We start from the raw sequence: 20,947 nt of genomic DNA on the forward strand, positions 1-20,947 counted from the left end.
TTGTTTTGTGCAAATTGTCAAAAGGACAGTCAGATTGAGCTTGTGTTCAGTACCCCATGCATACAAGGGGATTGTGTTTTAAAGAAGTATTAACATTTGCTTTTAGTTCTGAGTTTTCTCTCGCACGAGTAAAACAACTTTTGAATGTACACATGTTCCACCAAAAGTTCCTTCCCGAGGCTATTTTGTAGTGGCTCTTGCACTTTGTTTCTACACCAATAGTAGAAGTATGTTACAGTGAGTTGTCTTGTTGTGAGATCCACCTGCATTTTTGTAATATTGTGAACCAGACACGGGTTGTTGCATCATTGGATAAAGTTAGTCAGCTGGTCACGATCTGGAGTCTGAGCTCTAAGATTGGAAAGAAGGGCCATGTCATCTGCAAAATTGATAACATGGGGTGTGGTGAACACACTCCCCTGATTACTTGTACTGTATACAGAACAAAAAGCAGCGGGAAGTGTTTCTGTAGGACACAATTAGATCAGCTAGCGTTTGAGCTGGAAACAGGACAGCAGTTTGTGTGCCAGGATATGGGGTGGCCGTGTGCTGAAAGTGGAGCAGAGTTTGGCACATCAGCCTGGCTGCTGCTTTCAATATCTCCTTTCAATATCTCCAAATCATGACGAGTGTGCCGGAGCAGGAGTCCTCTTTCTCTGTCTGAAACAAATAAGGCTTTACCAAATAAGTTCAGTCAGCTAGGGGCTCTTTCCCCCTCAATTCTTTTAAATTTCCACTCAAAGCTATGAATACATTGAACTGACCGAAGGGACCACATTTACCCATTGCTTTTAATTTTGCACGTGAGGAGATGGAGCGTCTGCTGTGTTTAAGGAAATTAAAACGTTTGTCAGTTTCCCTTCCAGGTTGCATCAGTATTGGCACACTATGGGTGCGCATTTCCAGGACAAAAGTATGTTTATGTGTGAGACGGACCGAGAGGCAGAGAGAGAAAGAGAGCGGGTGTCTGATAGAGCCATCACTCAGCCCTTTGGCAGTGATATCTTGTTTTCCTCTCAAACTGGGCGAGATGTATCTGTGCCCCTTGTGTGTTATTGCCGGGCCGAGGCATTGGTTGTAGATCACGGAGAAAACTGTGAAGCGCGGTGCGTAGCGGTCTCCTGAATGACAGCAGCAAAGCATATTGAGGAGAGATATTGGTCTTCTGCCTTTCCGGGAACATCGAGATGAACCAATAACAGCCCCGCCCCGAATGAGCGGAGAATGTTAGAATGGAAAACAGGAACCCCACAGCTCCATCAACGCCACCGCGCTCTGCAGCCACTCTGTTTGAGCCACATCTCACATAATTACAGTTATCTCATTTCCATGTGTGTACTCACTACAAGGTAGGGCTGTGCAGTTAATCGAAATTTGAATCGCGATTATGATTTTGGCTCCTGATGATCACAACAGAGTAATTGGAAAAAAAAAAAAAACGATTATTTTGCACATTACGTTTTGCAAGTAATCTATTATTTTGTCTTGTGTTCCAAATGGAAAGAAAAAAAGGTCAAATTGGAAAAGTATTAAGGGAAATTACACGTTGTTTTTTTTTAAGTTCAATAAATGCAACATCTTTCCAGAAGTCAATGAATAATTGTATTAAAAATCTTGATTTCGAGCATGGCTTTTGTATGCTTTGGTCATGTGAACAACTATTTGTTATCAAGCTGAAATCTCAGTGTTAACATCGTATCAGTTCTCCTTTCACCTCATTTATGTCTTTTGGGAATTAATATGTCTGACAAGTAGAATACGTTTGAAAGTATGTACATAGATCTTGCTTTGATGGCAGCTAGGAAATGAATAGCTTTAAAATGGAAGGCTTCCAAACCCCCAGCAAAAGTCCACTGGTGGAATAAACTCCCAAGCTACTTTGTTATGGACAGCATTTATTATAAGAGTAAAGACAGAACCTCCACATTTTTAAAGAGATATGGAAATCTCATAGAGAATTTGACTTTTGAATTTGCATTTATTGTGTTTTTTTTAATTTATTTATTCATTTTTTTATTCATTTTTATGTTTTGCATGTCTGTTTTGTCCTTTTGTGAAGGACTTGAAATGAGCATTGAGATTTATGAAATTACTTCACATTGTGTTTTGCAAAAATAAATTATAAAAAAGGTTGATTTCAATATTGACGAAAATAAACGGGATTATGATTTTTTTTTTCATAATCGAGCAGCCCTTGCATGGTGTTGCACTTTGTGATCTATATGCAGCAATTTCAAGAGCAAAGACGATGTTACGCTGGTCCCAAACTTCCCAGTGCTTGTTTCCCACTAGAGTCCCATGTCCCACCACCAGCCTTTGGTTAAATCACACCTGAGGGTCTTTCCCTGTGTCTTGCCTAATCTGTCTGCTGCAATACTATCCTATGGAAAGTGAAATAAAGCCTGTAATGCTTTACTAAACCTTCCTCCTGTTGATGTTGATATTTGAGGTATTAGTTGCTGTGGCATTAAACTGTCATGTTGGTAAGCATTAGTATAATACCTGATCTATTCACAAATGAGTCATTACCTGGAGGGATGTGGCAGTGTTTGACAACTGTGTGTTTGTGTATTCATGTTCCCATCTATCATCGTCGGGATGCACGCTCACGTCTATGTTTTGCATCTATCCAGAAACAAACACGCCATGTCAATGTTTCGTGCGCAAATTGGAGCACTCTGTACAAGAAAAGCTTGCCTGGGGCTAGTCATTTTGAAATTAAAAGCATGTCTCTTTGTTCAGCCTCAGTTCCAGGAATGAGGGAGAGAACGCGAATGTGTCCTACGGATGGGGAGGGGAACACTGAGCTACTGGCTGTGATTTTCACAGCCAGGGAATCACACAGTCTTTTATCTATTCCCCTCAATCAGGAGACATCCGGCAGGAAAGGTAGGGGGATTAGATTAGCTAGAGAGAGAAAGAGAGAGCGGGTTCTCTAATCCTGATGGTGTTTTCAGAGGTTCACCCATCACTGGGGAGAAACATGCAGTGTGCAGCGGGGAGTTGGGATCAGGAGGGGCGGGCGCGGGACGGTTTGCCTCACTAAACCCTTCACACTTGCATGAAAGAGGTTCCAGCAAACTAGGGGATTAGTCAGAGTGTAATTACACTAGCGGGGCCTTAGAAGTAGCAAAGACGTGTGCTGACTGGAACACACCTCAGACGGGCACGGAAAGAAGGGAGTAATGCCTGTTAAATGTGTTGCCAGTGTGTTGTCTGTGATTTCTTCAACTGAATTGGCCGTCTTTAGTGAACACCATCATCTGAGAGATCAAAGAAGCCTTGATGGGACTACTGTAGATCTGCCTAATCAAAATTAGGATGCCTCTATTTTGTTCAAGTTCAACTGGATGTTTATTCCAGTAATTTATATCACTTTTTTTGTTTTCTGGTGAAAGGATGTCTGTGGAATGTTGTCCCTGTTAATATTTGGTTATGGTGCAGGGTTACACCTCTCCAATACACAGTGGTTGTCAAAAAGAGCTTACACCCATTGCTATAGTAGTATACAATGGGAAAAAAAAACTTGCTTTATGTTTCAGGTCCTGTCGGTTCCCCTTAAAATTCCCATAAAATCAGGATTTCTCACCATCCAACAAAACATTTCTTTCTGTGTTGCTATTTGTTACCATCCAGAGAAGAAACACATAGTGAGCCACCAGTGCAGTGTAGATAACCCTTACCCAATGCCTCAAAATTCCCACAGAAGCTCAAAAAACTCACGCTGATGAAGTAAATTATTAAAACCAAATAAAGATTGTATTTTTTACCATACATGTTTGCTGGTTTGTCTATTGTCGGTACGTTCCTGTGTACTTTAAAATATGAAATAATAGGATTTGTTTTACTGTTGGCTTTCTCTAAATTATTACATCGGAATGCTGTGGTGGAGAATAGACCGTAGGGACGGGGTGATGTTTTGTTGTTGTGGTATTTCTCACGTTGTGCTCCAAAACAATTTGTTTGAGGGAGACGTCGCTGTAAGGAGTAATGGCTGCTAGTTGGCTCTGGTTGGGGCGGGGGGGAGCCAGAGAGTGAGGGATAGTGGAAGCTGAGGGGAACGCAGAGAGTGCATGTGTTGAAAATAACATTTCACTGCAGGGTTAGTTAGCAGGGAAGAAATTTCAGATGGTTTCAATCCGCCATCTCGCTGCCGTCAATTAATAATTAACCTTTTGCTTCCATTTATGTTCAGTTATACCATTTGAGTCTCATCTTATTCTCATTTAATTCTTCAGGTCCCCGAGGTGAAGCCCTGCAGCATGGCCAGTCTGGGACACTGCCTCACTTCCTGGAGGAGCCTGTTGATGCTTACATCATCAAGAGTAACCCCATCAAACTCCGGTGTCAAGCTCGGCCTGCTCTTCAAATCTTCTTCAAGTGCAACGGCGAATGGGTCCACCAGAGCCAGCACATGTCGCAGGAGCACACCGACATGGGGACAGGTACAGCAAACACTGATTGAAACTAGGGTTGGGTACCGTTCACATTCTTTTCTGAAATTCGGTTGCGGTACCTTTTCTTGGCACTTTGTCTCTGTAATAACAAAAAATGAACTTCAACTGTAAAAATAATTCCGAACCTACCCGTCTGCGTGGATTTTTGAAAAGTGTAGCGACACTTGCAACCACTTAACCGGCATTGCCATGACTCATTGTGACTTTCTCTCTGTCAACATGCAGAAAGGACAGATAAGAATGTACAAACATTCTTGTGTAAAACCATCAGTGTTCCAGCACTGCAATAGCAACTCTGGTACATTCTCACACCTGCTTGCTAATACACCAGATGTTGTTGTGATGATCAATGAGGAGTCCAGTGAGTTGTTCATTTTAGAGGTTGCATGCACCTTTGATCCTAGCATGGAGGAAGCTTTTTTGACCGAGGTCATTAAAAACCAACCATTTCAAAACACCATCTCAGAGTTAGGCTATAGATGCCGAATATTTGTTTTCATATTTGGCGGCTTGGGGGGACACACACAGACTGGTTGTAAAAGGGCTTCATCAGCTTGGGATGCCCAAAAAGAGGGCTAAACGGCTAGCAAAGTTCTGTGCTCTGTCTGCTATCATAGGCTCATATGCTGTTACTTATGCCCATAAGAACAGAGGGTTATGCTTAATAGTATGAAGACTTGCTGTATGCTAGTGGCCCATGATTTTGTAGATCGTCACCTTCCTAAAATAATGTCCTATGTTATTTTTTTCAGGTTTTTCAGAAAACACAAAACACTGAACGGCCTAAATCACACGCTTGACATAGGCCATTATACTAATGGAGTAGAATCACATGACCTGTTCAACTGAGGATGTAGGCAATTTTACCAAAGGTGGCCAGCACCATGAGGAGATGATTTAGGCAAAAAAAAATGACTTGGGCCATTATTTTAGGAAGGTGACGATATTTATATTGCATCTATAATATTTATGTCTCTGTAAATTATTCTTTTCAAGCGGACTTAAGTTAATTGTTAGTGTGTGTGTGTGTGTGTGTGTGTGTGTGTGTGTGTGTCTCAGGTACCGAAATTTGGCCCTGTTTGATTTTAATGTGAATCGGTCCTCGGTAGTATTAGTATATGTTATTTTATATGTTATATTAGTATATGACATAATTCGTTCAGTACCCAGAAAAGTACAGATTTCAGTACCGAACCCTAATTGAAACAAATGTTAGTGTATACAGACAGACAAGCATGCTGTCCACTAGTGGTGCAACGGATCGTCATTGATCCGTGATCCGTTCGGATCAATATCTTCGGTTCGGTAAACACGTGATCCGCGGATTGATTTCTGAAAAAAAAAAAAAAGTTGTGCGCATGTTCAGTCCACACACAGCGGTGTCATGGCGAGCGGAGGAACGGAGGAGGTTGAACGCCCCGCGTCATTTAAATCCCCACATCAAGCACGGCCACGCATTTGAAGAGACATCACCCCGGTATTTCACTGACAGGAGTGAAAACGAAAGCTGCTCAAGAACCGCTTATCACCGCGGCATTTAAGCAGCCCCTTGTTGCACAATCAGACCGGGCTAAAGCCATCACAAACGCTATCGGTGTGTTTATAGGTGCAGACATGAGGCCATATTTGGTTGTGCAAAACGAGGGCTTTAAACACATGCTCAAAGTGCTTGAGCCACGTTACGACATCCCGTCGCGCACCCACTATAGCGAAAAAATTGTGCCAGGTCTTTATGAGCAGGAGAAGAAAAAAGTTGTGGATGAACTATCCCGAGCATCCTCTGTTACGCTCACAACAGACGGGTGGACGTCCAGGGGAACGGAGAGCTATGTGACGATAACCGCTCACTTCACCACAGCAGACTGGGAGATGAGAAGTCCGGTGCTGCAGACACGCCCCCTCTACGAGAGTCACACAAGCACTCATCTTGCGCATCTACTGACACAAGCAGTGGAGGAATGGAAGATAAAGAGGCCCAGTAATATCCCAGTCACAACTGATAATGCCAAAAATCAAATAAATGCAGTGAATGAGGCAGGACTGGGCCCACAGATTGGGTTATTGTGAATTTGGCATCACAGAAGGGAATCTCGGTCAATAGCATGGACAAAAAGAACAAACTTATGTTTATTTGTTTTGTCTTTTTTTTTTTTTCTGATCCAAAAAATTATCAGTTCCGTGACTCTGATCCGAGAAATGATCCGAACCGTGAGTTTTTTGATCCGTTGCACCCCTACTGTCCACATACAGGATATACAGACAGACTACGTGCAACTTAATTCATATTTTCCTTCCCGTCAAGCCGTCTAATTTATGAGGGTAGCATTCACATCTCTGATAGCAAGGACTGAAGTCTTAAGGATGAACTTTTGCAAATGGGGCTTTATGACAATGCCTGCAGCTATGTCCGACCCTGCAAATGTGTTTGCCTCGCTTCCTTAGTGCATACTGTGTGTCACATTTCATCCAAACTGAAATACCAACGTTTAGACCATGAAAAGCGCCTACTTGTTCAATTTTAGGATTTGACTTTGAACTCCAAATGGTGTCTTTTACTGATGCAACTTGCTGAAATGCAGTTGTTGTTGTTGTTTTAACTTCAAACTCCAACCACAAAGAAAGATGTCCTTGTTTTCTGAATCCCTTGTCTGTTTTTATTGCATCATCTCACAATGGGCTTTAAATATCTCATGAATTCCATTATGTTTATACAGCAAATTGGAAGACAGAATTATGCTTTCTTTTCTCCCTAAAGCGTTCTTGTATTGTAATTGAATTGACTGATTATCAAATATACATTATGAAAACTTCTTTACAGTGCTGGAAAAGTTGGATTCAAAGCATCAGCATAATACGACAACATATTAAGGCCATTGAAGGTAAATAAAATAATAATTACTGAGCCAGAGGAGGGCGGTCATATGTGAGAAAAACTTGAATATTCTCTCAGATTATCACAAATTTATGAGAATTTTCTTTTCTTTTTTTTTTGTCAAAGAACCACATTGCTTCACTATGCAGGGTTGGATCATGCCACAGAGTTATTTTTTGCAAATTTACCACTACCACATCTACATAGTATCCACACGAGCAGAATTAAAAACAAAAAAAATATTAGCTACACTAATAATGAGGCCTAGGTCTGCACTGAATGTCAGATGACCATCATTTAATTAGATTAGAACTTACTGAAATAGATCAGGATGAAGGCAAAATATGTATGAGCCTGCCTTGGCTGCTATTAGTGTGACAGTGTTGATGATTCACTAAACACACAGCACCAATCAATATCTCCCCCCCCAGAGTTAACAATGGACCTCTAAATTTTTACTGCCTCTAGTATGGATTCATAGCGCTGCTCCCATCTGGCTCCTTATCACAATTTGTATCTGTTTCCACTGGGACAGACACGTGGAAGGAAGACTACAGAAGGGGAAGGACTGAGAGGGAAAATATAAGGATGCGAAAAGGAGGGCATCTTAAAAATCCACCTGTGCTTTTATCTCATAAAGCCGAAAGGCCTGTCCAGGCTTGGACTGTGCCAGGATGTGTTCCTCTAAGCGCCAGCTGCTGGAAAATGTGACAAAATAGAATGCATGTGGAATAAGGGAGTTTTATTAGTTTTTATAGAACCTTGACCTTTGCTGAAATAGGAGAAGCCCCACAGAAAGAGATATCTGAACCGACAGAAAACCTGGATGGATACCAAAAAGGTAGCATAAGCCAAGTGAGTCGTTTCCCATGCATGAATGTATCTCAACATTTAGTTGATTTCTCAGTAAGGTTCGTGTGTGCTATTCTGAGGGTTGTTTCCTGTCTATCAACACTTAAAGCTGTTGCCATAGCGCCAGTGTTTAAAGCTGAGGTAACAACGTTACAGATAGACGGGCAACACTTGCAAAGTTTAAATTTAATGAAGGCAGAAATGAGTCGTGCTGTTTGTGGAGAGACTGGTAAAGTAGAATCTGCCTGCATAAAATCACGATTTTTCTTTTATCGTGCTAATGAAATACTTATAGATTGTTTACAGTTAAACTGGATGCATTGACCCATCCCCTAGCCACATTTATTTTAACCATTGAAGCAATTATTTCCTAATCTTAACAAAGTTGTTGTTTAAAGCAGCTATTATCAATATAATTTTATGGATAAAATGACTATGTGTAATGTGAAAGGGGTTGCTCGTTGTGACACACCCACAGAGAATTACCACCCGACTCTGCAGTTCCTCTCTACAGAAGTTAAGAGCGTCTTTAAGCTCATTGCCTTTGGTTTTCCAGCCCTTTTATTTTTTGCATCACTCTCACTGGTCTTACAGCATCACTTTCTGCCATGGTAGGCAGCTGTTTTCAGCAAAAAAGCTGTAAAAGTCTTTTGTATGTCTGCCTGCTGTTCAGTGCTGGAAGGGGAGCAAAGTAAACATATAGCTGGTTAAGCACTGTGGAGCATTTAGCAGCTAAAGAGCAGGATAAGTTTTCTCAGGAGGTGGTGGAGACCAAAAACAGAGATACGAGGAACATCAATATTGGACTTACATTCACCAGGTGGCCAGAAACATGACACCAAATGAATGCTAACTTTGCACCGTATCTGCTGGATGTGTAAAAGATGGATTTTATAAATGTGTAATATATATAAGACATCAATTAATGCATGTTTAAATGTAACCATAATGCATTTGGCAGGACAACAAATCATAAGGGAATGCCCTTAGCCTAGTAGTTTGTTGTTTATTGTTCTACTGGTAGGGGCCCCTAGGTCAGCAAAATTCTCATATGGCTCATTTTAGTTTGTACTGACAAGTTTTTCATTTTTTGAATGTTTCCGTCTCCACACAGCAACTGGTTCTCAGTTAATCAAACCAAATAGAGCAATGTCATGAATGCAGCATGAAGCATTAAGTATAAAGTTTATAGGCAGATGTTTCGGTTGTGGCTTTGAATGTATACTATCACAATGCAGCATTAGTTGTAAAACCATGGTTCAGTATTCACTATTTTGTCTTGTCACCGATCATCTCAGTACTTTGCGTTGTAATCAGACTCAGGATGGGGTAAGTTGAAAATGGATGGAGCTGTTTAGTGCCTGAGTATACAAGAATTTAAACCACAAAATGTACATGAAGTAATGGTCCACCAGCACGACATCTAGAAACTCTTACAGCTACTTTATTGGATAATGCCTCAAAAGGAAGTGGAGAACAAAATGTTCCCAAATGAATGCCAATATCAGTTGATTTTTTTTTTTTTACAAACACTAGACCTAGCCATCTTTTTCAGCCCACACTTGGATGTGACTGCACACTCCAACAGCCTTCCCCCTGAAAGCAGTATATAGCTTCAAATGTTAACATTATCATTGTTTAACACATCGTTTGTGCACAGTGGAGATGTCCTTTCAAGCGTGGCATTTTTTTTTTCAGGCCCGAATGAGAGATTCCACATCCCTCCTTTCAATCGTGCCTTTATATTGACTGCCTTTCGACATTCATTTTTGTTCAGGAATTGTAATGGGTTTTGGAACAAAAATGGAAAATGTAATAGCCAGTAGCAATTCTGGCCATCATGTTATGGCTTTGCGAAACAAGAATGATGACTTGAATAACTTTCATTACTATTTTTCAGTGGAACTGTGTTAGAATTGTAGTTATGTGTAAAAAATAATAATCTGATATTTCTTTTCTAATTGCATTATTTGATCAAAAAAGCATGTTTGGCAACAAAATACTAAAATCACATTATTCCTACAGGTTGAAAAAAGCTTTTTACTTTTTTTACAGCATGGCTTTTGGCTGTGCCAATCGCTTCAACACTTTGATCCAGACTGAAACATCTCAATAATTATTGAGTTTTTGTACAAACATTCATGGTTTCATTCATTTCCCAGAGGATGAATCCTAATGACTTGGTGATCCCCTGACTTCACCTTTTTTTTTTATAATTTTGGGGGGTTACTTTTATGCTTTTATTAGACCTTCACATTTGTAGTTTTGAGTCAAATGTCTCAACAACTATTGGATGGATTGCCATGATATTGGGAACATACATTCATGTTCTTTACTGATCAATTGGAACAACTCTGGTGATCCTTTTACTCTCCATTAAGGTTCATCATCAGATAAGAAAATGTATGTGTCTGATACTTTAGACAAAACTAATGATATTCCCATTGGCATCAACTCTCAGCTTTTTAGCAAATTTTAGCATGATAACATGCTAAACTAAGATGGGGAACATGGTAAACATGACCCGCTTTCTTCAGCATGTTAACATTGCCATTGTGCTTTTATGTTAGCTGATGTTACCATTCAGCTCAAAGCACTGCAATGCCTAAGTACAGCCTCACAGAGCCACTGTAGACTCTTGTTCTTGTTTGAGCATTGATTGTACACGACAGTCCCTTTTATGCAGAGAAATGACAACTTGTCTTTTATTTTCTGTTATTTATGTTCACTTATTCATTCACTCCCTCTCCATTGCCTTCAGTCTTTTTTTAAGTTCCTCTCTTCTTTTACCCTTAGCACTTGAATACAAACATAAATATTGAAGCTTGAATGCGTGTACTTGTATTATAATAAAGTGTGCTCTGGTTGAAACCCCTTGAAGGCTGCCCTGCATGATAATGTGTGGCTTTGCTGCTAGGGCATGCTTTAGTATTCACAGGTGTGGAATACAGGGGATTTAGTGAAAGCGTATCTGCCACTAACTGTGCTGTATACACAGGTGGAGGTGGGCCAACATGGTACATGTTGAGAAAATGAACATCTCCCCTCAGCTGAGACACTTCTGGCTGTCAGTCCAGCTTCATCTGTGGGAGGCATTTGAACAGCTGTATCTCGGTACAAGCTATTATAGTCTGACTCAGGTGGTAGAATGGCCCCTGGGTTCAGTAGTGAGCAGGGGGCTGTAGCTATTAAAGCAGTAAGCTGTGAATTAAATGCAGACAGACTCAACCACAGATGCCCTAACATTGTTTGACCAGGGGGCTTGAGGCAGAGGACTGAGACTTTGTCTGTCCAGAGGCATCTAACTCAGTTAGGGAGATATATTTTAGCTTTGTTGTGTTGTTGTTCTCAGATTTAGTCTAAGCGCGCATGTGCCTTGTAGAAGACAGAGTGGCAGACAAGGGAATGAAATGTAGGAAGAAAATATCTATTGCAAGCTTCTGTAATTAGCTGTTACTGTTGCCCTAAACATGAGGAAAAACTGGCACAATATACAGTCTGTTCCAACGGGATGAATCTCGTTACGTTTCTAGGTTTTCAACACAATACGATGGATAAATATTTCATACCTGCAACTCATCTTCTCTGCGAGCTAATCCAGACTTGTTAACTTTCCAAGACAATGTGTGAGCTGTATTTGTTCTGTGAAAATGGGAGTTCTGCTTCTGCGTGTTTCGTACTGACCCTCGGGACGGTAAGTAGGCCTTTCCCAGATGATCTTAGAGCTCTGGATGGCTCGTAACATAGCAGCATGCTATAGATGTATTTTGGTCCCAAACCATTCAGTGCTTTGTAAGTTAATCACAATATTTTGAAATCAATTTTCTGACTTATAGGAAGTCAGTGCAAGGCTAAGAACAGGGGTGATGTGTCCAAATTTCTTGGTTTTAGTGAGCTCGGGCAGCAGCGTTGGGAATTCTCTGAAGTTGCCTGATTGATTTATTTATTTATTTTTTTTTTTTACAGAGACCTGTAAAGACACTGTTACAGTAATCAAGCCTGCTAAAAACAAAGGCATGAACAAGTTTCTCTACTTCCTGTTGAGACATGAGTCCTTTAAGTCTTGCTATGTTTTTAAGATAGTAGTAGGCTGATTTTGTAATTCTGTTGATGTGGGTTTTGAAATTGAAGTCAGAGTCCAGAACTACACCAAGATTCCTGACATGGTTTGAGCTCCAAAACATTAGGGCCTCAAGATGAGCACTAACATTTGATTGTTCATTTTTTGCACCAAAGATAATTGTCTCAGTTTGGTCCTTATTTATCTGGAGAAAATTGCGCACATCTGACACATATTAAGTTTAAGGCTTATTATGTTTAAGACAGATACTTAAAGAAGTTATTGCACCACAAATACAACCGTTTTCAATTGACAGTCAGCAGTTCTGGACATAACACATTTATGTAGAGCTGGATGCCACTGTGCATGTACAGTATCTCACAAAAGTGAGTACACCCCTCACATTTTAGTAAATATTTAATTATATCTTTTAATGGGACAACACTGAAGAAATTATACTTTGCTACAATGTAAAGTATTAAGTGTACAGCTTGTATAACAGTGTAAATGTGCTGTCCCCTCAAAAACACACAGCCATTAATGTCTAAACCGCTGGCAACAAAGTCCCCTATGTTAAATTCCCATAGAGGCAGGCAGATTTTTATTTTTAAAGGCCAGTTATTTCATGAATCCAGGATACTATGCATCCTGATAAAGTTCCGTTGGCCTTGGGAATTAAAATAGCCCCACATCATCACATGCCCTTCACCATACCTAGAGATTGGCATGGGGTACGTTCCATAAAATCATCTCTCTATCATCTCTTTATCAGGATGCATTGTATCCAGGATACTACACATCCTGATAAAGTTCCCTTGGCCTTTGGAATTAAAATAGCCCCACATCATCACATACCCTTCACCATACCTAGAGATTGGCATGGTTTTATGTCGGTTAGCCTAATAGCTGGTTTGATTTGCATTGAGAGATGATCTTATGGAAAGTTTTTAATCACATAAACAAACCTTTGCATCAAGTGAAACAAGCCCATTGACTACCTACATAATAAGCTTTTTTAAATTCAAAATGTTCAATGCCTTATCGCGCTGATGTGACCGAGCCCAACCCGAACCCAAACATCATTTCTAAATATCTTTCCGAACCCGGCCCAGCTCAACAGGTCCCATCGTGCTCGGGTCGGGTATCCATCCTCTAATCTGTATATGACTATTTCACTGTCATCTATATGCAATTTACACTTTCTAGACAGACCAAGAGTTCAAAGAATAAACATATACTTTCCTGTCTTCGGAATATTTAAACCAGACACTGATGTCATGTATCACTGCAGGATATTGTGTAGGCTGTAATGAATGCCTATTTATTATCATTATGCAATTGTTATGAATAATAACATTGTTGTGCTATTCAAACCATTAACTGTGCTTGCTGTCAACCTAAAACATAATGCATCTATCAATAGAGAAGTGTTTTGTGAGATAAAAGAAGACACTTAGTTGTTGGACATCAAAACCATTTCTCTCACTTTGTTGCTACTATCAGTTTAAGTTTATTTAATGTCTTGTCTCATGTTGTTTCTTCTATATTTGTGTTACATGGTTTGAACAATGCTTTCTTTATTGTTCAGATTATATTGTGAGGAATCACTCCATTACAGAATTTCACAGTCTACAATAGGAATGCTAATAGGAAAGGGGCAATGTGTTGTGAGTTACATGTCTAGTGAAGAGATAATAACTGAATTTTGTGAGATGCATGAATTGGTTATGAGCATTGGGGAACCAGAATGTTTTGGCCAGGTGTTAGGAAGGAAAAGTTTGGGAAATACGCTTATTCGCTTTCTGGCCAAGAGTTGAGAAGATCAATACCACTCTCATCTCTGCACAAAATGTGAGGGTGCAGCCAGCTCACTTAGCTTCGCACAAGGACCATGGGAAGACACTGGTCTCAACCAAGAAATAGTTTTGCACTTAACCCTGTAAAACAGTGTTAATGAGCGAGGTTATGAGATGGTTGTAGGTTAATGGAAGGCAAGCAGTTTCCCAGTCTTTGTGCTAAGCTAATGCAGTAGCTTCATATTTAGTGTACAGACCATAGACTATAAAATATAGACGTAGTCTCTGTAGAGTCACCCATACAGCCTGTTTCTTAAGGGCCAAAATGAGGCTCAAAGTGGGCAGCTACCGGTGGCTGTCTCCATCTTGGCTGAGGCTCCCCCACAGATGTCCTAAAGGGGGAATTTAGCTAAAGAGACCAAAACCGTTTTTTGTAGGCTGTAAACATGTTTAATTTTCCTGTAAAGTTGGGCATTTTAACATAGGGGTCTATGGGGGTTGACTCCCTTTTGGAGCCAGCCTCAAGTGGCCACTCAATGAACTGTAGTTTTTGGCACTTCCGCATTGGCTTCATTTTTCAGCACCGGAGGTTGCCACTTGGTACAGACGTGAGAGTGGTATTGATCTTATCATTCGATTCTCGGCAAGAAAACAATCAAGCATATTTCCCCAAATGTCAAACTTTCCCTTTAAACACAGATTGTGTGGCCATTATACAAAAAGAACAAAAGATACTTTTGAGTGGCCAAGATATTGTGGAGTAACAGGAAGAAGCTTTTGATGGGTAAATGAAAACTTTGAAACAGTGAGGTAAGAGCTAAAGCAGACTATGAGACGTAGGGCTGTAAACATTAAACTTCTCAGCCAGTCTCATCACTTTTTTAAACATCTGTGGCATTTTGAAAATAACTGAGAGGAGAGGAGAGAGTTTTTCCAAGTAGGAAAATAATGTTTGAATGATGCTGAGTTTGTAGACGTAAATATAATAAGCCACAACAAATCTGCAGCCGAAAGCAGATGGTGCAGCATTTAAGGACGCATAGTGGAGACATTGAAAGTGCAGAGTAAGAGATATGTCATGTTTCCTGAGATATTACCCAAAGACATTTCCTAGTGATCTACTGCACTTAACTGGCACACTCTGGTGTAGGCTTCATCAAAATTTGTACAGTAACTTATATAGTTACTGAGAATATACTTAGAGCATAATTACCTTATGAGAAACAGGTAATAGTTATTTTAGGTTTTTTATATGATTGTCTTTCTGCTGTATCACATCATATCTCAGCTAAAATGCATTTGGAGAATTTAAATGAGATGCCACTTTTGCCTGACAAAAAAAGGAGGCCATGACGCACGGGAATATTGCCTGCTGGTAATCCTGTGTTTTGCAGAGAGAGAGAGAGAGAGAGGAAAAAAGAGAGAATGTCACATAAGCTATCACAATACCAACCTACCATTTTGGTATGTGCAGAAGTCTGTATAGTCTGCAGAGCCTGGTGGTGTTTGCATGGGATTTAATGAATGTAAACACAGTGGATCAATGTGCGCAGTGTCTTTCGAATTAAGAGGATGCAGGTTCATCACATATATCCGTCATGCTGCCTTTAGATGGTTGTAGGGATTTAGTTACAGTAACTGAAGGAGAAGGCTTTCATATAATTTCTGTTTAAAGTGTCAGTAGATGACAGATACTGGTACGAAGAACCAATTAATATTTAACTTCCTGCAAAGTGTTTTTTTTCTAATTTCTTTAGTCACATCTACTTGCTTGCGAGTGTTTAATTACATTATTAGCATTATTCCTAGAATTGTTGCACATGAAGTGTTTACGTATGTGCTCATTATCACCAAAGAACCAGAGTGTGGGTTAACCACCAAACAATAATCAAACCCAGTTTTTGGATGTCTATTCTTACCAAAGTATGATCCAGCTTTCACCAAAATACTAACACTTGCTCTGTGCTAGCTCATATGAGTTAAACTACGGTCTGTTTGTGCCTAGCCTCGCAACATTGTGCCAAACACTGGGTATGAAAATACCAAAAAGAAAAACACCAACATGTCAAGAGCTGCTTGTAGTAGTCTTTGCACTGCCATGGAAATCAGGCGGTTGGTGGGATTGCAAAGGAAGGATGCTTCCCTGAATATCGTTCCCTGATTGATATAGACTTAGCATATACAGCAAGTCTTGTGTGTATATCCAAAGAGTTGTTTCTTTTTCTGATGGAGAAAAAACATCTTCTCAGGCCTTCTGGATTGTCTTCTTGATGAAATTGCATCGTTTATCACCAGCCATACTTCAAGTGGGTAATTAGGCCCATTGAGGATTCAACGCTTGAGCAGTTTTGATGGACAAAACTGGGAAAAATAAGATATAATGTTATGTGTCTGTTTTTTACTGCAAAGCCCAACTGTTTTTTCAAAGGTTTTAGTGTAGGTTGTTGTTAGCTAGATCAGTTCCCAATCATTGTTGTACAGTGTTTCCTTTAGGATTTTTTTTAGCAGTGGGGGCAGGTCTGTCCGATCAACAACCCCCCAAACCAGTCAGAATGAAGAAAAGGAATAAGTTTAAAAGTCAGCTGCCTCTCTAAACAGACGTGCAGTGCCGCTCACTAAACCGAACATCAACCGACTCCAACTGGTCCAGAACTCAGTTTAGATCGTTATCGCCCACCTCATTACCCGCTCCAAATTCTGGCACCACATCACTCCAGTCCTAAAACAACTCCACTGGCTTCCTATTTCCCACCAGATCACCTACAAAATCCTGGTCCTCACCTACAAAGCCCTCCACCATCTGGCCCCCTCATACCTCACTGACCTCCTCTCCCCCTACCAACCCTCACGGTCCCTCAGATCCACCTCAGCCGATCTCCTCTCCATCCAAAAGTCCAAACTCCGCAATTTTGGGGACAGAGCCTTCTCCAGAGCAGCTCCCAGGCCCTGGAACTCCCTCCCCCAAGAGATCCGCACCTCTGAGTCCCTCACCATCTTCCAGTCCCGCCTCAAGACCCATCTCTTCAACTCTGCCTACCCATAGCCCCTCTGCCCCCCTCCCTTTTTCATCTGAATCTTGTTTTGTTCTACTTGTTTTGTTTTGTTTGTTTTGTTTTGTTATGTTTTTAAAAATCTACCCTGCCCTGTAAAGCGACTTTGAGTCCATGAAAAGCGCTATATAAATTCAATTTATTATTATTATTATTATTATTATTATTATTATTATTATTATTATTTCTGATACCGTGGCGGCAGAAATTTTGCCGTGGCGGGCCGCCGCTTCAAAATCAACAAAGAGGAAACACTGTTGTATTTTACTGAAGACAATAGCGGAGACCAAAAGGGAAGTCAGAGGGAAGCAGAATGTAATAGTCCGCCAGCGGGAGGCTTATTGCTGCAGTCCACATGGGAATTTAAGTAAGTAAATGGATTTGAATTTACAATATTTTATCAGTGTGGATATATAAAGATATTTTCCCACTGATTTTAGAAGAAATACTGAGTTATTGTTGTGGTGGTGGCAAGTTTCCCTGTGGGTACACAACTGTTTGAGAAAAGTGTAAATCTGTATTGTGTGCACATGAGGGAGTGTTTTACCCACTCAGAGGTGATGTTATGGTGTTAAGCAAACATAGTTTCTGACTTTACGAGCATCAAAATCTGTCATTAATGTTTATGTGCCCTCGCTGTAGCACTAAAGGTAACCGGCCTAACATGAACCACGAAACAGGAGACTCATCAGGGCTGACAGTAATGGCCGCCCCACAAAAACACAAATTGAGAGAGCTGTCTGTAGAGAACATATTCAAGTCCACATTCAACTATTGTTATGCAATTCCTGTGGCTCTTAAGGGGTTGTCGAGGTTAATGCTAGACGATGCCTAAAACTGTATCCTGAGACTGAAAGTGAAAGACACCATGGGAGAGAAAGAAAGAATGAAGGGTGCTAAATAATAACCTTAAAATCCTTAATAGTGAATTATATTGTTATGTCGCTAAACTAAAATAATGCATTACCTTTCGTGCTGTCTTTCTTCTAATCAGGACGAAGATAATCTTTTAAATCAGTTTGGATTTTGTTAAGAAAAAGGTGCACTGATCAGCACGAAGTGCACCGTCACATTCAGTGCACCAGTGTTTATTTCCATATCTCTTTGCAGTTGTTAAGCCTTTTGATAAACCACAGGCTGACAAGGCTCAGCTGGATATTCCATGTAGTCATCCCTTCAGGAAAAAAAAGATCTTCATAGACAGTAAATTAGGGGAATAGACCTTAAAATATCCAAAGACAAAGTAAAAAAAACGTAGTTGCTCAGTGTTTCCTCTATGTTGATTTTGTAGTGGCGGCCCACCATGGCAACATTTCTGCCAGCACGGTATCAGAAATAGGGCTGTACAAAAAATGTAGTTGCAGTTGCCTTTTAAATTATCCTGCCGACATAATGCACGGGGGCAACGGGGGTTGTCTGCCACTCACATACCAATTTAACAACAAGTAGAACTATTCAGAGGTTATTTGGCCAGTCCAGTTTAACTCCACATACTGTTGTGTTGATGTAGTTTATTGTCGAAACGTTTGCTTTCTTCCGAGTCGACTATTAAACGAACAGTTACACCACTACAGTGGGTCCATTCTAAGTGTAGACCTGTTTTAGATGTTAAGTGCCCTATAGTTCCTCAAACAATACAGTTCAATCACAAATGAAAATATGCCTCATTGTGTGTGAATAGAGGTGAATAAATCCATTTGTTTGTGTTGCAGCGAAGTGTCAGTTCCGTTTCATATGTAAAACATTTGGCGGGGGGGGTTGTTGTTCGGACAGACCTGCCCCCACTGCTAAAAAAAATCCTAAAGGAAACACTGTTGCTGTAAACAAAAAACAGATTACTGTGCAGCACACTGCATACTTTGACCTATCACAGAAGACTTCTTTATTTGTGTCTCTGTTGAAATGCTATAAGAGGGGCAAGAGATGGAAATGAGTGATAGAACTCAGGAGATTATTGAAGGACGGAGTGAAAGAAGAGCAGAGAGGAAGGTGGAACAGAGGGGATATCTGTGCCTATAGACTTGAGCTGAAAGGATGATACCCTGATGGAGAGATAAGAGAAAGAGAGAATAAGGCAGAACGAGGACATTGGAAAATGGAGAGGGCGATGGGAGAGTGAAAGAGAAGCTGAAATGGATACCACGTTGGTTTTCCCGAGAAGTAGGGGATAGCAGCTTGTGCAGATTCACTGATTAAGAGATAGTGATTGAGGGAAAGCGTTTGAATGCAGGTAGGATAGAGGAAGTATGGATATCTATTCCTGTTGATGCTCTGTCAAAGACTGTCTCCACTGTTGTGTATTATGATCCCATCCAGCTGAGAGATACCATCAGCCAGGCATGAACTCAGGACAAAGAGAGAAAGGTGGGGACTGGTGAGGGAAAGTGAGATGCCTCGGAGGCTCTCAGTGTCATCAAGTATTAGTTAAAGAAATGGGAGTGAAACAAATGGAACTGGCCCACAGAGTAAAAACTACTTGTCTATGCAAAACTGGCTCCTAATAAGCAGCCACACGGTTTTTGGATAAACATAAATAAGGCAACTGGGGAAATGACACAAATAAGGTAACTCGTAGCATTTTAATGGCTGAATTTTCATGATTTTTTATGCACGGAGTAATGCGTCCCTTTGCTTCCAGGATTAAGTATGACACACACACAGCTGGGACCAGACTGAAGATGTTGCTGGGAGCATGTTCCGCTTGTCTAGCAGGGTTCGTCTGTGTCTGGCCCTCAGCCAACCCTTACAGCCCCCACATGCTGAGCTGCATGCCGCAATGTCACATCACACAAACATTTCCCCAAATCTGACAGACGTGCTCCTAAAGCTATACCCATCCACCTCAGCCCACAGCCCACGTCGTGTCACCCACCATGTACACAGCTGCTTTATGAGGATCCCTAAAACAAACAGAATTCTAAAAATCCCAATCCGACGTGGCGTTAAGTACGACGGAGACATCTTGGACCTGGTTAAGCTGAGCCGGACCAGAGGAGTTCTGCCGAGCTGCTTGAATAAGCAGCCACTTGTAGCTGGCACCGCCTGGCTCCCTTGGGCCTTTTCATTGACTCAGCCAAGGCGAAACAATGGGCCAAAGCCGGGAGAAATCACACCACAAGCCCCGTGCCAGACAGACCAAAAGACAGACCGAGAAAAAACGAGAGCAACGTGGGAGGATAAGAGAACATCAGCATTGGTATATCTCTTCCTGACTTCTTTATAGAGGCTACAATAGAGACATATTTAAGGACATGATTAAAGGGGCATGTGAAAGTTGCTCCACCTTGAGGGCTGTTGTCAAGGCTTTGTGGTGCTTTGTGAAGAGCCACTGGCATGAGCCTGAAGGAAAGAGGCAAACAAGAAAACAGGTGGCTAGGGACCGTCTCATGGAAGGAGCTGAATGGATGTTTGTATTCCTAAATGCTGAGAAATGACCGCATGTCATCAACGTGACCGAGCAGTTATTGGATAATATCTCAAGCCCGGTGTCATTCCAGGCTACCTGCAAAAGGGACTAAGCTTTTTGATCCCTGCCTAACGTGTCTTTCTGATTTCTCTATATGTTTATCTCGCCTTAAGCAGAAACACCATGGCCCTCACTCAAGCAAACAATAGCTTCCATTCAATGTGTGTGTATATTTATTGCCAGTATTTAATTAAATATGTGTGTTTACATTTAAACAAACTGAAATTCTAATTTATATATTTCACTGTTGCATTGTAATGTAAAATGGGCGGATATGGAAACATCACTTTTTGTTTATTTTATTTTATTGCTTCTTTAGTGGTCAGAAATGTTCTCAGTATGTGCCAGACAAAAGAAGCGTTTGTAGTGAATCTACAGCGCTGTAGCTCAATCC

General features: G+C 40.8%; 1 protein-coding gene across 1 annotated transcript in view; it reads left to right on the forward strand.

The window, feature by feature from the left end:
• Positions 1-20,947, forward strand: part of LOC114570957 (netrin receptor UNC5D-like) — a 180,186-nt gene that overhangs the window by 107,407 nt on the left and 51,832 nt on the right. The window contains 1 exon segment of the mRNA XM_028601628.1: positions 4,239-4,445. Within this exon segment, the coding sequence (XP_028457429.1) occupies positions 4,239-4,445 (207 nt within the window).

The sequence above is a fragment of the Perca flavescens genome, chromosome 16, assembly GCF_004354835.1.
Source record: "Perca flavescens isolate YP-PL-M2 chromosome 16, PFLA_1.0, whole genome shotgun sequence".
NCBI lineage: Eukaryota > Metazoa > Chordata > Actinopteri > Perciformes > Percidae > Perca > Perca flavescens.